General features: G+C 53.2%; 5 protein-coding genes across 5 annotated transcripts; 3 read left to right on the top strand and 2 right to left on the bottom strand.

The window, feature by feature from the left end:
* Positions 1 to 152: 152 nt before the first annotated feature.
* BP01DRAFT_294584 (putative PAB1 binding protein (Pbp1)) lies at positions 153 to 3,369 on the top strand (the record flags this gene model as incomplete). The annotated part of the gene is made up of 4 exons (XM_025571781.1): positions 153 to 380; positions 444 to 717; positions 765 to 3,098; positions 3,158 to 3,369. 4 exons carry the CDS (start codon positions 153 to 155, stop codon positions 3,367 to 3,369), a joined length of 3,048 nt encoding a protein of 1,015 aa, XP_025432143.1.
* A 2,526-nt stretch (positions 3,370 to 5,895) lies between these two features.
* BP01DRAFT_355808 (COPI-interacting protein CEX1) lies at positions 5,896 to 9,046 on the top strand. The gene is made up of 9 exons (XM_025574788.1): positions 5,896 to 6,265; positions 6,340 to 6,477; positions 6,534 to 6,644; positions 6,699 to 6,845; positions 6,902 to 7,275; positions 7,327 to 7,621; positions 7,675 to 7,878; positions 7,929 to 8,101; positions 8,160 to 9,046. Exons 1-9 carry the CDS (start codon positions 6,143 to 6,145, stop codon positions 8,914 to 8,916), a joined length of 2,322 nt encoding a protein of 773 aa, XP_025432142.1. The 5' UTR covers positions 5,896 to 6,142; the 3' UTR covers positions 8,917 to 9,046.
* A 169-nt stretch (positions 9,047 to 9,215) lies between these two features.
* On the top strand, positions 9,216 to 11,975 carry BP01DRAFT_355807 (uncharacterized protein). Its single transcript, XM_025574787.1, has one exon. The coding sequence runs from the start codon at positions 9,585 to 9,587 to the stop codon at positions 11,724 to 11,726; it is 2,142 nt and encodes a 713-aa protein (XP_025432141.1). The 5' UTR covers positions 9,216 to 9,584; the 3' UTR covers positions 11,727 to 11,975.
* BP01DRAFT_355806 (peptide alpha-N-acetyltransferase complex A subunit ARD1) lies at positions 11,806 to 12,986 on the bottom strand. The gene is made up of 2 exons (XM_025574786.1): positions 12,511 to 12,986; positions 11,806 to 12,381 (listed from the first exon to the last, which is right to left on the bottom strand). The coding sequence occupies exons 1-2, from the start codon at positions 12,851 to 12,853 to the stop codon at positions 11,996 to 11,998; spliced, it is 729 nt and encodes a 242-aa protein (XP_025432140.1). The 5' UTR covers positions 12,854 to 12,986; the 3' UTR covers positions 11,806 to 11,995.
* A 288-nt stretch (positions 12,987 to 13,274) lies between these two features.
* On the bottom strand, positions 13,275 to 14,798 carry BP01DRAFT_317111 (PI-PLC domain-containing protein; the record flags this gene model as incomplete). The annotated part of the gene is made up of 3 exons (XM_025572603.1): positions 13,275 to 13,498; positions 13,554 to 14,153; positions 14,228 to 14,798. 3 exons carry the CDS (start codon positions 14,796 to 14,798, stop codon positions 13,275 to 13,277), a joined length of 1,395 nt encoding a protein of 464 aa, XP_025432139.1.
* Between the last annotated feature and the right edge of the window lie 585 nt (positions 14,799 to 15,383).

Below are 15,383 nucleotides of genomic sequence, written 5' to 3'. Positions count from 1 at the left end.
GTTCCTTCTTGGCAGATGGTCCCGTGGCTACTCGTTTCAATTGACTTTGGCTTCTCTCGCCATTGCTCTGTTATCTCCCTCCCTGGGTACTCGAAAGTCATATGTTACGCAGATTGTGATGACAAGTGCAGGCACTTGGCTCGCTCTTTTCAATGGATAAATGGATATACAAATTGACTAATACTTTGCTCATCAGACGCAGTAACTCTCAGAAAGCTTGGTCACAGGGAAACCCAATCACTCAACGATCGTCATATGCGCAGCAGAACGGCAACATGCCCCAGAAGCAACCAGTCTCGTCTAGACCCTCCGCGAAAGAGTCGAACACGCCTGATAACCATGCACATGATCGCCTTGTGTTTTTGCTCACGAGTTTCATTGTGAGCTCCACCTAGCTGCAATTTCTGTTCAGAAATCATCGCGGAGGCTAATATGATCATCAGGGGTTAACTGCGACGGTCACAACCAGAAATGGAGAAAAGTTCACTGGAATCTTTTCATCTGCGTCTCTGGAGTCCAGCGAATCTGCATTCCTCTTAAAAATGGTGCGGCGGTCAATCAAGCAGGAACAGCATAGAGCGAACGGAATGAGTGAGGCTTCGAGCCCGTTCATGGGCACCGCACCGGATCATAGTATGTCCTTTGACGTCAAAGACGTCGTCGATATCTCAGTATCCGATGTTTCCACCACTGATGTCCTTGCGAAGGCCCCGAATGGTATGTTTCTAGCCATGGCGCCGCCGTCAATGACTGACAATTCTTAGGCGCCTCGGTAGGCTTCAAGACTGATACCGATATTTCTGGCAATCTCTCAATCCGTGAGCGAACCTTGAAGCGCTGGGAGCCAGCAGCGGACACGGATGTGGATTTGTCCCTGGAAGGCGCGAACGCCTCATCTGGATGGGATCAATTCGAAGCGAACGCAAGACTGTTCGGCGCTACCAGTAGCTATGACGAGAACATCTATACAACTAGGATCAACCGCTCAGATCCTGCTTACAAGCTGAAGGAAGCAGAGGCCGCTCGGATCGCCCGTGAAATCGAAGGCACTACAACGGACAATGCCCATATCCGCGAGGAGCGCGGTTTGGTGTCCGCAGATGATGGGGACGAAGAAGAGAAGTACAGCGGCGTCCGACGTGATGAAAGAAACTTCCCGCCCCTTATTTCTGGACAACCAAACAAGTACACCCCACCTGCCAGGAGGCAGAACGCCACTCAGCCTGCTGCTGCCACCCCCTCTGCAGCCCCTGCCCGCTCAACTCCAAGCGTCCCGAAAGACGCTGTCACTCCTACGCCAAAGGAGCCTGCCCAGACACAGGCCCAGCAAACGCCATCGAGGGTCACTCCAGCACCCGCTCCCGCCGCTGATGCGGAGAAGAAACCTCCGGTATCGAAGTCCCAACCCGTCCCTACCGTCCCCGCTCCCAGTAATGCTACTGCCAACGTTGAGGTCGAGGTGCTGGATTCTTTCCGTCGCTTCGCCAGCGATGAGAAAGCGAAGATGCAGGAACGCCGCCGTAACCAGGCCTCATACGATCGAACGATCAAACTCAACGAGCTGATGAGGTTCTCGAAGAACTTCAAGTTAGCTACCCCTGTTCCCAAAGACCTAGTGCCAATTCTTGCGAAGGACCCCCACAAACAGGAAGAGATCATTCAACGAGCCCAGCAACATGCCGAGGAGAAGACGGCAGTGAAGTCTTCCCCAGGGTCCGTGGAGCAGAAGCCAGTTACTCGCGCGCCTGCGGCTACTGCCGCTCCTCCACCGGCCCAGACCGACCGTTCCAATTCCTCACGCGGTCGTCAGATGTTCCCCCCCACTGGTCCCAATGGTGGTCCTACTGGGCGTCTTCCCCAGCAGGCCATGCAAGCGGGTCGTCAAGCCACTGGAATGCTTGGCCACCGTCTGGCTGATAATTTGCAGCAGAGAAGAGGCGCTGCAATGGGAGCGGTTCCTGCACCCTTGCCCATCAATGAGGTTCGCAGCCCGCCAACCGGACCGGCGGGTGATCATCCTACTGTAACCAGCCCGAGCAAGGCGCAGACCCCGACTTCGGCTGTCTCAACCAAGTTCAATGTGAAAGCTATGGAGTTCAAACCCAACCCTGCGGCCAATACTTTCACACCCGGCGCCTCCACCGTCTCTCCTCCGTTCGTTCGTGGGCGCTCTGTCTCGAGGGCTACTAGCCCATCTGCGTTTTTCGGTGCGAAGAAGCCATCTCCAATTTCGGAACGCCCATCCCTCAGCGAGCACTTCAATCCTATCAAGCGCATGAAGAAAGAATGCTCAGAAAAAAGCGATAAGGACTACACTTTCAATGGTGGCATTCCCCCGGCCTACAAAACATCGCCGACCTGGGATGTATCTGCTGGCAATGAGGACAAGACGTACTTGCAAATGGTCAAGCCACCTATTTCCGTGCCGGCTATCTCCCCTCAGAACCGTTCTGCATCGAATTCGTCAATGCCTCACCAGTCCCAAATGCCCTTCCAGTATCAACAGTCTTCTCAGGGTATGCCCCCCACTACTGGCCCGCCGCATGGCCCTCATCTTCATCCTCAGCAGCATCATGGTTCTGGTCCGCCTCATTTCGATGACCCCCATCGTATGCAGATGTCGGCTTCTACATCTCAAATGTTTCCTTCACCTCGCCTTCAGCATGGTTATCCTTCCCCCATGGCACCCCATGCTCAGTTGGCATTCGGACAGCCTATGCCACAATTTTACGTCAGCCAAGGCGGTCCACAGCCCGCGCATATGAGACATTATCCTGGCACTCCTCAATTTGTCAATCCACAATCTGGCATGGGTGCACCGATGATGGTTCAGCAGCCGTCTAGTGGGCCCTACATGGGGGTTCCTCAGGGCGTGGCTCCCTATACTCAAATGCAAATGTATTCGCCCAACCCTGGCCATGCTTATCCTCAACATGCACCGCCCCCCCAACCTCACAGCGGCTATCCTAGCCCTAGCCGTGGTGCCCCAATGATGATACACCAGAACTCTCAGCAGGGCCAGCCCCCCCAGCCAGTCATGTTCATGTCTCCTGGACAGCATGGGCAGCCAGTGCACCCTTCCCAGCAGCCAGGTCACAGTATGTAACCGCTCACCCACCCTTGTTCAGTCGCAGGCATGCTAACAATCGTCTGGTAGTGCCCCCGGTTCGAGGCAATTATCCTCAGCAGCAGCAACCCCATTTCCAGTCTAGCCCTCACCAGGTGCATCATTACCCCCCTCACCAACACCGAACCCCTAGTACCGGCTATAATCAACTGCCTCAAGTGCCACCTCAGGTGCCTGCTCAGCCTCCACAGGCTGCCACCTCTGGTGCTCAAACACAGGAAATTGCGGATGAAGCGAAATGAAACTTTTTCTTAGACATTGCGAGACCTTAAATCGCAGGCTTGGCAATTTATCCGGAGGGCTGTGTTTACCCTCATTGGGCATTGCTGGAATCCAGTCAGCCGTGAACAGAGAACAAGTAACTGTTGGCGACCCCACCTCCGTGCCGTCTCAGACCTCACACTATGTTCTCAAACATATCAATACCATATTACCTTTGCACCTAGCTCTTCGCGTGTTGAAGACGCATATAGTTTTCAGGCGAGCGGATTGCGATTGAATCTTGGTACGTTCACATGGACCTTTAGACGATGCGATGCGGCGCATGCTAATCGTGTGGCAGACGAGCCGTCATTCTTATATTGAGTCAGTCCCTCGGCCACTCCAGGCCTCGGTGTGCGAGAGACGTGCCAGAGAATTCGCTACAGCGCAAAGGCTGACAATTCTCCCCTCTCGACTTGGTATGTGGAGAGTCATGAAAGTGATGCGGACCGTGGACATCCTACACGAACTATACGTAGGTTGTTGGAAGTGATCTTGGTTCCAACCATGCCGATCTACGAGGAACTGTTCATGTCCTTGAACTATCGCAATGGGATTCTAGGGAGTCTATTTATTTTCTCCGGTTTGTTTGTTTGTTTGTCCAGTTTCAGTTACCTGCTTTTCGCGCGAGAATGGAGGATTGGACCGATGCAGGTGAGGGATTGAGTGAGCATCAAGGATGATGTCTTAGCGCAGGCTGTTGCAATATTCTGAGTTCTGCACGCATATGATGTAGGGGGTGTAAAGCTTTGGGGAGGAAGGACCTATGAATGGATGCTATGACTAGGGAACAAGGGAAGAGGGTTAACTCGAGGGTGAATTTGCCAGCGACTTCAGAAACAATGAAATCTGCTAAGTCTAAATGCCTGAATCTATCATCAAACTGGATTTGTACGAGGACTTCTCGAGAGATGAAATGAGAACAGAACGGACGTAGGGGCAGGGGTACACACGAAATCTCCTCAGGTCTTTTCAGTTTATAATTTGGTCGTCATCCAATCCACCTCGACCAACCAACACTATCAACTACCACCACCACCGCAGTGCTTCCCCCTCAGCTCCCATAGTCCACCGCTTCCCTATCCACCTCAATAACCTTACACCGCAGTCCCCGCGCACCCCGATTCCACAGCGAGCCACACCAAACCCTTTGGAATCTCACAGCCATCCCTCAACACTTCACTTCCCTCCCCAAACTCCCGTTCCCCATATGTAGCACATGCCATATACCACGAGGTACATAGTAGTGTACTCACAGTCTCTCAGTACGTCCACCCCTTCACTCCACCAACGCTCGTTGTCACTCACACCCTCCACCCGGTCTCACTCCGCAGTTAAATTGCTTCAATGCCCACGCACCTCATTCCTCCAACGCATACCCCTCCTTTTCCCCAGGAACACTTATGTACTCACGCCCCAATCGTCCATGAGTCCATGGTGTATGGAAGAAAAAGAAGATGAAGCTTTTGTGAAGAAGAAGACGAGGCCTACATGTCCGCCACAGCCTTATAGTTTCTGAAAAAAGTTCCTCATGGAAAGTGAAGCGGAACCAGAAACCCCAAATTGCGGCGCCAATGTGTTTGTTCTTGTACACATTTTCCCCAGTTGTTGGAGACCAGGGATTGGAAAGACTCTTGGTTCTCAGAGTTTTCTGGGGAGCATGTGCCTGCTTGTGTCGTGAGAGGGTGAGAGGGGAGAGGACAAGAGATGAGTTGGGGGTGTTAAGGAAGGACATAGTGAAAGAGGAATTGGGACGTGGGGGAGGAAAGAGAGAGTTGTGAGGGTTGGGGAGAAGCTGTGAGGAGGTTTGAGCGGGTGGGATTCGTAGGTCGTTCTGGATGACTGCAGATGGGAGAGGTTGGTGGAAGGATGGAGGAGATTCAGTGGGGGAGTGTGGACGGAAAAGCAACAGGCGCGATGGTGGTTGAAAGCGGTAGGATAAGTGGTTTGTTCGAGGTGGAGGGCGCGGTCTGACCTTTTACCAGGTTCGCATCATCGGAGATTCTGTGCGTCATTGTTTTGATTTTGCGCGGTGAGAGAGGAAAGGAAGAGGGATGAGGGGTGTTGTTGGCGCGAATTCGATGGTGCTATGAAGCTATCAGATCATAGGTCATGGAAGAAAGGTACATAGCCATGGCAGGTAGAGTGGTTAGTTAGAACAGGGAAATAGATTGTGGATCGTTAAGTGGGAAGATCATTAAGCATGCAGTGGTTTGAAATATTCGAGCGAACGCAGGATCATGGAAGCTGTTCGAGTGCCGTCGCTCCAACCGAGTAAACAAAGACGAAGAAGATGCGATGAGGAGAGGAGATGAAGCTGAGATTAAAGTGACGAAGCAAGCCCAGAGGGAAAGATTTCAGGCACTGGCCCGCCGGGCCCTAAACCGGATTCGGGGCGAAACAGTGGGAGCGGAGCTGATGGATGTACTCCGTACTGTTAGTAGTTATTGATTGAGTGGCATCTGAGTGGCATCTCTTCCCCTCCTCCCCTCCACTAATAGTTAAGCGTTCATTCTCGTTCTGGGGGCTGCAACCCTTTTCGCGCTTGCAAAACAGATCAGCCTGCCGCTTATCAACTTTTTGAACGTCTATCTTTTTTCTTTTTTCTTTTTTTTCTTTTCTTCTTTGTTTTTAATATTCCCCTCCTACCACTATTTCCGAACTCGACCGACTGCCGCACCGCGACCGGAGCTGCGTGAGACCAGCTAGCGGCATTATTCCCCTGTCACCAACCCCGATTTCCACCAGCAAACGATGGATTTCCTAAAATCCGCTGTCGCATCAGCCATCGCCAAAGGCAGCTCCTTTCCTTATTCGCTTGGCGACAAAGTTGACGTTGCCGAATCCATTTGGGCTCTCCATAACGCGACGAAAAGGGTACGAAGTCTGGTGTATGCTGTGTTGGAGTCGCATGGACAATGAGGGCTAATGCGCTGGGCCGCCACGTATAGGATGACGGGGCATCTTGCAGTGTCTTCACTTTCGACATTGCCGCAAATAAGTCTCGATTACCGCTCGCCAAAAATGCGGTGCGAAAGTCTCGAACATTGAGGCATCCCGGCGTGATCAAGGTTCTGGACACGATTGAGGTAATGCGCAGATGTGCATCCGACAGCGGAGGACATCATTTCTGACAAGCTTTCAGACGGACACAAATATCTACATCGTTACCGAGCGTGTTGTACCTCTATCCTGGCACGTGAAGCGGAAAAGCCTGAGCGAGGAGACGGCCAAATGGGGGTTGTACGCAGTCGCAGTATGTACTGTCTGTTATGTATCTAGATGCTATTTCAACTGACTCTCCGCCCAGTCCACGTTGAAGTTCATAAACGCCGATGCTTCATCCGTCCATGGTGCCGTCAGGGCGTCATCGGTGTTCACAAGTGAGAGTGGCGAGTGGAAACTCGGAGGGTTTGACATTCTCAGTTCCATGAATGAAGAGGACGCCGTCATATATGTAAAGGAGCCCAGTCAAACCGCTGGAGCTGGATATCTGCTGATCTCGATTGATAGACATATGCCAGTCTTCTACCCGACGCTGCTCGACATACACCACCGGAAGTCATCAAGGGAGGTTGGGATATTATAAAACGCCACCCGCTCACAGCCATCGACTCATATGGACTCGGTATTCTTATATACGAGGTGTTCAATGGCAATTTCGGTAGTAATGACCTGGTGGGCAAAACGACGAACATACCACCTAGTATGCACCAGAGTTACAAACGCCTGTGTACAGCTAATCCTAAACTACGACTGAGTCCGGCTCATTTCGTCGAGCAGGGAAAGAAGAGCGGTGGATTCTTCCAGACGCCGCTCATTCGCTTATGCGATGATATAGAGAGTTTGGGCTTGAAGAATGATGCTGAACGGGAGGAATTCGTCAAGTGGGTTTTGTATTCTGTCTGTACGGTCTGCACCGGTGCTAACTCGTACAGTGAGCTCGATGCCTTGTCGGAGGATTTCCCCGAAGAGTTCTTCAAGATGAAGGTGCTTCCAGAGCTTTTGAAATCCGTCGAATTTGGTGGAGGCGGCCCGAAAGTGCTCAGTGCTGTTCTCAAAATCGGCTCTAAGCTGTCGTCGGAGGAATTCAATGCAAAGCTTACCCCAGTGATTGTTCGGCTATTTGGTAACCCCGATAGAGCTTTGCGGGTCTGCTTGTTGGACCATTTGCCGATGATGATTGACAACTTACCCCAAAAAGTCGTCAATGACAAGATATTTCCTCAAATTGTAGGTCATCGCAGCCCTCGCATGTCCGACCATGCTAACGCAGCCACAATTAGACTTCTGGCTTCACAGATGCGGCACCAGTGGTCCGCGAGCAGACAGTCAAGGCAGTCCTACCAATTATCAACAAACTCAACGACCGCACCATCAACGGTGACCTGTTAAAATACCTCGCGCGCACTGCGAACGATGAGCAACCGGGAATTCGCACCAACACGACTATCTGCTTGGGCAAAATAGCAAAGTATCTCGGACAAGGTGTATGTGCAATCCCAGTTTTGCATTGCCCTCAAATGCTAACAGTAGCCAGTCGCGATCTAAAGTTCTCATTGCGGCCTTCACAAGGTCCCTTCGCGACCCGTTTGTGCACGCTCGCAGTGCTGGTCTACTCGCGCTGGGAGCGACGATGGAGTTCTTCTCGGAAGAAGACTGTGCGGGCAAAGTGCTGCCCGCCATTTGCCCTTCTCTTCTTGACAAAGAAAAGTATGTGCCATCCCCGCCCCCCATTCATATGATACCAGGGCTAATACAGTGCGATCAGGATGGTCCGAGACCAGGCGAATAAGACTCTAGACCTTTACCTTCAGCGAATCCGAAAGTACAGCAGCACCATGGCAGACACGGTGCTTCCATCAACGACCAGTCCTGAACCCGCCAAAGACACCACGCGCATCGGAACCACCAGCGACAAGTCGTGGGCGGGATGGGCGATCTCGTCTTTCACGAACAAGCTGACGGCTGCTAATGGCGAGATAGAGCCCACCGCAAATACTGCCGAGCCTGTCGAGCCAGAACCTGTGCGCTCTGCGTCAGTGCCTCGTCCAACTCGGTCGTCACCACTCGTACCCAAGGAAACAACACGCCCCGCGGGCCATTCCCTGAGTCGATCGGTGTCTGCACAGCCACCCACACTGGCTGCCAAGGAGGACGAACCCGAGGATGTCTATGACGCTTGGGGTGCAATAGACGATGAGGATGAAAGCAGCGCATTCAAGGGAGATGATCCATTTGAGGCAGCCTCCATTAGCAGCCCTATCATACCGGCTGCGGCGCCCAAAGCAGCCCCAGTGCCATACGATGATGGCGGAGAGCCGGACTTTGCGGGTTGGCTCGCGGCACAGTCCAAGGGTAAGAAGCCGTTACCGAAGGGATTGAACAAGTCTAGCCCTGCAACTGTCTCTCGTGCTTCGAGCCGAAGCAGTGTGGTTCCGTCGCGGACCGCTGCACCCGCCAAAAAGATCGATATCAAGCCTAAAGATGAGGATGAAGATGATGGATGGGGTGATGCGTGGGATTAAGAAATCAAGGAATATTTACTATTGCATAGGGCCGGGCGTTTGGTGCAAAACGATGTCGGTGGCTACTACTATTTGGCTGTTGTTCTATGAATACCAATTTTGAGTAGAATAGATCCGAATATGATTCTAGATATAGTTATTTGTCTTAGTTATAGTAAGGTATGAAACAAGGGATCGACTTCGATAGGGCGGACTGCGGCAGCGGGGAACCTGCCCCGTGATCTTCCCTTCTTCTCCGCCGCCCGATTGATTTCCATCCCGCCTCAGCCTCCCGAACTTCCTCCCGAACTTCCTCGTTTATTCTCTACCTAACAACTACTTCTTACTTTGCCTCAATCACTATCTTTCTAGCTTATCTTAATACGTCCCTGGTTGTGTTCTCTTCAAGCATATGTGAGTCACTCCCCTAGTCATCACGATCCCCGTCACAGACTCGTCTGTGAGTCGGACCATAACTGATGGCATTTCGCCTATGATGTACTAACTAGTCAATAATCCTGCTGCCTTCCAGCGCCTCTCTTGTCCCCTGCCTTCATTTGTGCCCGTGGGTACTCCGTGTCATCCCTGCACGCGATGGATGACGATTGATGAGCATGAAGGTTGATCTACCACTCTGATAACCATTCTCTCTGCTCTTTCCTCGGATTGAATCGCTTCGACGCCCAGCCATGGATTCTGAGGAGGTCCCTCCTCCTCCGCCTTACTCCGCGGTTGACCCGATGATCCCCCAAGCCAACAATAGAAATGCCGCTGCATCTGCGGAAGTCAATCGAACCTTGCTCCGCTTGCGCGGGGGTGATGCAGCATCTTATAGCCCACCTGCAAGTCCCACGACGAGCGTCGCGGGGAGTGAGAGCACATCGGCCTCCGCTGCCGTGCCCGCTCATTTTGCCTCTGCGGCTGCTTACTTCGCCGAGAGGGCCCCGCCAGCACAGAACCCCGAGCGATCGATCGTGGAACATTGCGTCACCATTTATCCAAGGAGTCAGTCCAAGGATTTCCCGCGTCGTCCGCGGTGCTGGAATACGCGCACGGAAGACATCACCCAGCAGGACTGGGACATGTTTCTGCGATGTCTTTTCCCGCCACATCTCGGGCTTGCGTCGTCGTCTTCCGAACTACCCCGCCAACTCAGAGCTGAGATTCAGCGCGATCGCAAAGATCGACCACAGGAAAGCGATGCAGATCGCAAACGGCGCATCGCCGCGGTAATTATGGAATGGAATCAATATTTCTTCGAACCTCGGTCAGCGCGTGTGATGTATAACTACGTGATCGACCCTCAACGGGCACCGCGATCATCTCTGTGCCCTAGATGCTACCCCGCGGCAACGAGTCGCACTGGACAGGCTTCCTCGAACGCGGCCCGAATTCTTCAGCAGGAACCGAGCCCGTCACCGGCAGCCCCAGGACCGGTTGCTGCCGCTACACCGAATGCTACACCCAGCCCCGCACCCTACGGTTATCCCCCCTTTCCCCCTCCTCCGCCTCCTGGTCCGTATGGAGCCCCATATGGTCCTCCTGCGTTCTATACTGCACCTGCTGTTCCTCCTGTTCCTCCTGTTCAACCTCCTGTATATCCTTATGCGTCTCCGCCTCCGCCACCCCCAGGACAATATCCACTACCGAACACTTGGGGGTGGAACGCTCCCCCATACGGTTATGCTTGCCAGAATCAAAGCCAATTGAAAGGCGGTCCTTTGGGGTGGATAGCATCTCTGGCTTCTCAAGCGCAGCGTTACGGCGAGCGTATCACGGAACAAGCCGCACAATACGGTGATCACATTAGTGCACAAGCCCAGCACTACGGTCGGCAGGTCGAAGAGCAGGCCCTGGCCCATAGCCGTTGGTTGGAGGAGCAAGCTGGTCTGTCAGGGCGGAAAATGGAAGGGGCGTTTACTGGTTTCGTGGGTCGCCCGCAAAACGAGTGGGGTGCGGCTGAACCCCCCAAGATTGGATACTATAACGCCCCCTACACGCAGTCCGTGGCTGCCCCAACCGAAGTCACAAGTGGCATTACTACAAATCAGCAGCCTGGCTCAACACCCTCCGAACGCACACGACGGGCATCTGTAAGCTCGGAAGCCTCGGACACCTCTTTTTCATCGATCGACACCTTTTCAACCACATCAGAGCTCAGCGCATCCGACTTGGCTACTGTCCGCGCACAGCTGCTCTCACTGAACGACTACCACGACCGAGCTCTGTATGAACAGGCCGTGGGCCTACGCCGTCAGCTGGATCTCTTGCAGGAATCACGACGGCAGACCCGCCTCTCGGGCCGAAGAGACTGGCGCCACGGTTGGGGGCGATGGGAATCGCCACAGCAGCAGCAGCGGAAACAAGCCGAGAAGCGTGCCGTGAAGGAGGAGACGCGGGCGACGCGGAAGGCGTTCCGGGATGTGGTGCGGCGGGCCCGTGAGGAGCAGCGTGAGCAGCGACGGGTCAGGCGCAACCGTCGCCGCCAAGAGCAACGAGCGCTACAGTCGTCAGAGACTGCAGCTGATCCGGCACTGGAGCAGCATATACAGAACCTGAGTTTGGAGAATAGCTGCGAGGCTCAGCAGACGACCCCGTCGTCTGCATCGCTTTCGCCTCCGGTGCGGTTCGAGCTGGAGGCGAATGAGATCAGCCCGGTCAATACTCCGAACACGAAATCAACGGGCAAAGAAGAGAAGGAAGAAGAGAAGGAGGCAGTGCAGAAAGGAAATGCGGAAGGCGGCGTTGTGTCGGTGGATAAAGGGGTCGACAAGGCGGCCCATGAGACGAACGCTGAGCACGCCAAACGAGACCTGACAGGGCGCAAATGACCGAGCATAGTGAAGTTAGTTAGTGTTGTCGATTAGCAAGCGGGCTGGGATATGCATAGCAAGGTGTCTGTCTGTCTGTCTGTCTATCTCTTGTGTATTGGGTTCGAAGCCGAGGCATTTCTTCTGCGGAGTTGTGGCATGTACATACAGCATGTTGGCACTAGTCATTTTCAGGAGCACCTTGGAACACCTCAACCTCAGCATAAACCTCTATCGCTCGCCAACTATTTGTATGATTCTGATGTCCGAATTCGCTTTTCCATGAAGTTTTAGTTACCCGCCTGTACCGCCTCATTTTTCTCGACCAGATCGCCCACCCCCAGCCCGCGACCAACCTTGACGCGCACCATCTTCTCCTGGTCCTTCTTATCATCCGCTTTGCCCAGCTCACCGACCGCCTCCCCCTCGTCGCCGTCCTTCTCCTCCTTGGCGGCGCGCTCGCGGTCCTCGCGCTCGATCTTGGCCCAGTCGACCCACATGTCGGACAGATCCATGCGCATGGCGTACGCATCCTCGCCGTCGGCGTAATACTTGCTCTCGACGCTATCGACCTGGAAGCCGAGGGTATCGCGGTACAGCCGCAGGGCGGCGGTGTTAGAGACGCGCACGTGCAGCGAGACGTATTGCGCGCGGTGCGACTCGGCCATTGCTCTTTCTATTCGCCCGGAAAGAAAAACCATCAAGATTAGCCAAGAAAAAACGTCCATGTGAAATCCATTTCCTCCAACCCCTCATCCTCCAAGCGGTTTTTTTTTTCTGCGCAGGAAAGAAAAGAATAACATACGACTCATCCGCATCAACCGCTCGGCGATGCCCAACCGACGGTGCGTGCGCATCACACTCAGACTGGTGATATGGCCGTGTGCGACCCCGTCCGTGGGCTCCTCCTCCATCTTGGCCAGCACATAGCCGACGACTTTCGGGTAGGCGTCGGCGCCGCCATTCTGGCGGTACCCGTTCTTAGGGCGCACGACGGCGACGAATGACAGTTGCGGCCAGGTCAGTGCATGGTACAGGTAGTATTTGAGAAAGTAGTTCTCGGGGAGGTTGGTGATGTTGCAGGTCTGGATGGAGGGGAGGAGGTCGATGTAGGATGGGTAGGAGCTGAGGGGGAGGATGTCGACCATTTTGACTGCGCTTTTGGAAGGGTTGTTTAGGGGGAGAGGGATTGGGATTGAGAGACGAGAGGGGGTAGGGAGTTGCCCCGGTTTTTGTGGTGGTGGGTTTCAATTGAAAGTGTAAAGTAAAGGCATGGAGGTGGTGTTGCTTGATTATTGTTAGGGCGGAGGAGGGGAAAGTCGGAGGGAAAGACGGTCAGGTGGGTTGCTAGCCCGGTTGGGTTAGCCGCTTCTGTCTCAAGCTGGCTGATGGCTGACCACATACTATACTGTGTAGTTAAGTCATCAACTTGATTTTACAGTCACTAATTCATCGTTGAACTACCTATAATTGTCTGCACTATATAACTATGTATTCTCATCATCATCATCGTACAATGCTCATTTCTCATGACAAAACGCAAATGCTTATATAAGGTATATACGGAAGCTAAAACACCCATCCACCCAGCGAAACACCCATCACCATTAACAACAACCCAAACATGCTGGGTCCCGGTACGAGTCTCGGTGCTGCTGATGTTGATCCACAACACGTCCCATTTTGGTATGTGACGTTGTTCATCTCTGCTGCCACAGCAAACACAGACCCGTTGAAATTGCCGTAGTTATAGTAATCGACCAACAAGAAATTCGGCGGGCGACCCCAAGTTTCTAATCATAAACACATCAGTACTTGTACGCGTTGGATCACCTTCAAAAGACTTACCAGTGCAGTTCTCCGCCATTCGCCCGAGACTAGCGTACCCTGACACCGCGTTGGTCTCATTCAGCATGGCCGTGTTGGGAATCAGCAGACTGATACTGCCGATGCTCAAATCCAGGTTCAGATTATGGTTGGCCATATACATCCGGTTCTTCGCATCCTTGGTCGACAAATCAGGCGGGCGCTGCTCCGTGCAGGGAAACGCGGCATCCGTCGGCGAGAACGGGGTCTCCCACATCTGCGAGAACTCGTCCATGAGCCAAGGATAGGCCGTCTGGTTGGCCTGGTAGTCCATGAAGACGACCGCACGCTTGCCGGACAGAATCATGCTGGACAGCGTCGGCCAGTCGTCCAGCGCCATGGGAATCTTTGGTGGCGTCCAGACATAGTCCATCAGACCCGAATTCTGCACGGGGGCCGAGAAGTTGCCGGGGTCCACGTAGTCGTAGTTGCCAATCAGGATTGTGACCACGTCGTAGGGATGCGTCTTGATCCACGTGGTCACGGTGGTCAGGTAGTCCTCCAGCGTGCCCACGTTGAGCAACTCGCAGCTCGTGTGGCAGAGATACATGGTACCATTGATCAGGTGGGTCTGGAATTGCACTGTCGCGCAGGTGATCCCCATTAGCATGATTGAAGACGTAGAGTTCAGCTTTGAGGTCGATCGGTTGACTTACGCATGCGAATGCCATCGTTCAGCTGATCGGTGACCTTGTAAGCCTGGTTGGCTGCAGCATTGCCCGCCTTGACAAATGGGCTGTTGTGGGCGGCGACCATCGTGATATTGGAGTACTTGCGCGAGCAAAAGTCCGAGTACCCATTGCAAGGCTGAGTGTTGACGACTGGAGTCGAAGTTGCGGAGGTGGTGGAGGTCGCTGTCGCATTGGCGGTACCATTCATGGTATGCTGGCCACCACCCACCAACAGTGTAACAGAATTCGAGCTAGTGCTCGAGCGTGAGCTCGTCGTGGTGGACGTTGCATTGCCAGAGGAGCTGGCACCGGTGATGGTGCTGACCCCGGACTTGGTGGTGGTTCCGGTGGTGTGTTCATTGGAGAGCGTGATGGTCGTGGTGTAATGGAGGTAGTCACCTGTCGGGAGAGTCGCTTCGCTGATGGAGGTGGTGACTGACCCGGTCAAAACGAGTGCTCCATCGCCTGCTGAGGTGAGGGTTGTGGTCTCATCTTTGGCGTGTGAAGGTAGGACACTGGTCATTAACAGGGGCAGCAGATGAGCGATCAACCGCATGATGCCGAATGGGCGGAACAGCGGGAGCCGGAGGGGAGGGGCGCAGCAATTGAGGAGAATCGCAACCACTGCGATTGACGATGGAGGTGTTTTTATATATGTATAATGAATGAATGGAACGACAAAGATTAGGTTGCAGGAGGGGGTGGTCAGGCGGGAGAGGGGATGTGCCTGATTATGAGATAATGATATCCCCCGATGATGCTGATGCTGATGATGAAGAAGAAGAAGAAGAAGAAGAAGAAGAAGATGATGATGATGATGGGAAAAAGGGTTCCGGGGGAAAGGAAAGTAATTTGATACGTACAGTAAAAGTAAGTAAATTACCTACCCCTGCAATCGATTAGGCGGCAACCTTGAATCAGCCAATGACGACATGTGACTGCTGAACCAAAAGATGCGCCACATGCGGATCTGTTTTGGGCCTTACGGGGTATTATCTTGCATTTATTTTTTCCATTTATTTTTTATTTATCTTATTTATTTATTTTTATTATTCATTGTGTCGTTGCTGGGTAGTATCTGATATACTCAATTCCTTGAACCCTGCATGACACTAACCATGTAGTTTATAATCTATCGTCC

The sequence above is a fragment of the Aspergillus saccharolyticus genome (assembly GCF_003184585.1).
Source record: "Aspergillus saccharolyticus JOP 1030-1 unplaced genomic scaffold BP01scaffold_11, whole genome shotgun sequence".
Classification (NCBI taxonomy): Eukaryota; Fungi; Ascomycota; class Eurotiomycetes; order Eurotiales; family Aspergillaceae; genus Aspergillus; species Aspergillus saccharolyticus.
Note: the sequence above shows the minus strand (reverse complement) of the source record. Positions and strands in the feature narration are given on the sequence as shown.

What these genes read in the sequence shown, in the direction of transcription:
- BP01DRAFT_355808 (XM_025574788.1), top strand. Translation starts at nt 6,143, where the DNA reads ATGGATTTCCTAAAATCCGCTGTCGCATCAGCCATCGCCAAAGGCAGC. An exon ending in TCCATAACGCGACGAAAAGG is followed by an intron (nt 6,266 to 6,339) that starts GTACGAAGTCTG and finishes CGCCACGTATAG; the next exon opens with GATGACGGGGCATCTTGCAG. An exon ending in AGGTTCTGGACACGATTGAG is followed by an intron (nt 6,478 to 6,533) that starts GTAATGCGCAGA and finishes ACAAGCTTTCAG; the next exon opens with ACGGACACAAATATCTACAT.
- BP01DRAFT_355807 (XM_025574787.1), top strand. Translation starts at nt 9,585, where the DNA reads ATGGATTCTGAGGAGGTCCCTCCTCCTCCGCCTTACTCCGCGGTTGAC.
- BP01DRAFT_355806 (XM_025574786.1), bottom strand. Translation starts at nt 12,853, where the DNA reads ATGGTCGACATCCTCCCCCTCAGCTCCTACCCATCCTACATCGACCTC. An exon ending in GCGGTTGATGCGGATGAGTC is followed by an intron (nt 12,382 to 12,510) that starts GTATGTTATTCT and finishes CCGGGCGAATAG; the next exon opens with AAAGAGCAATGGCCGAGTCG.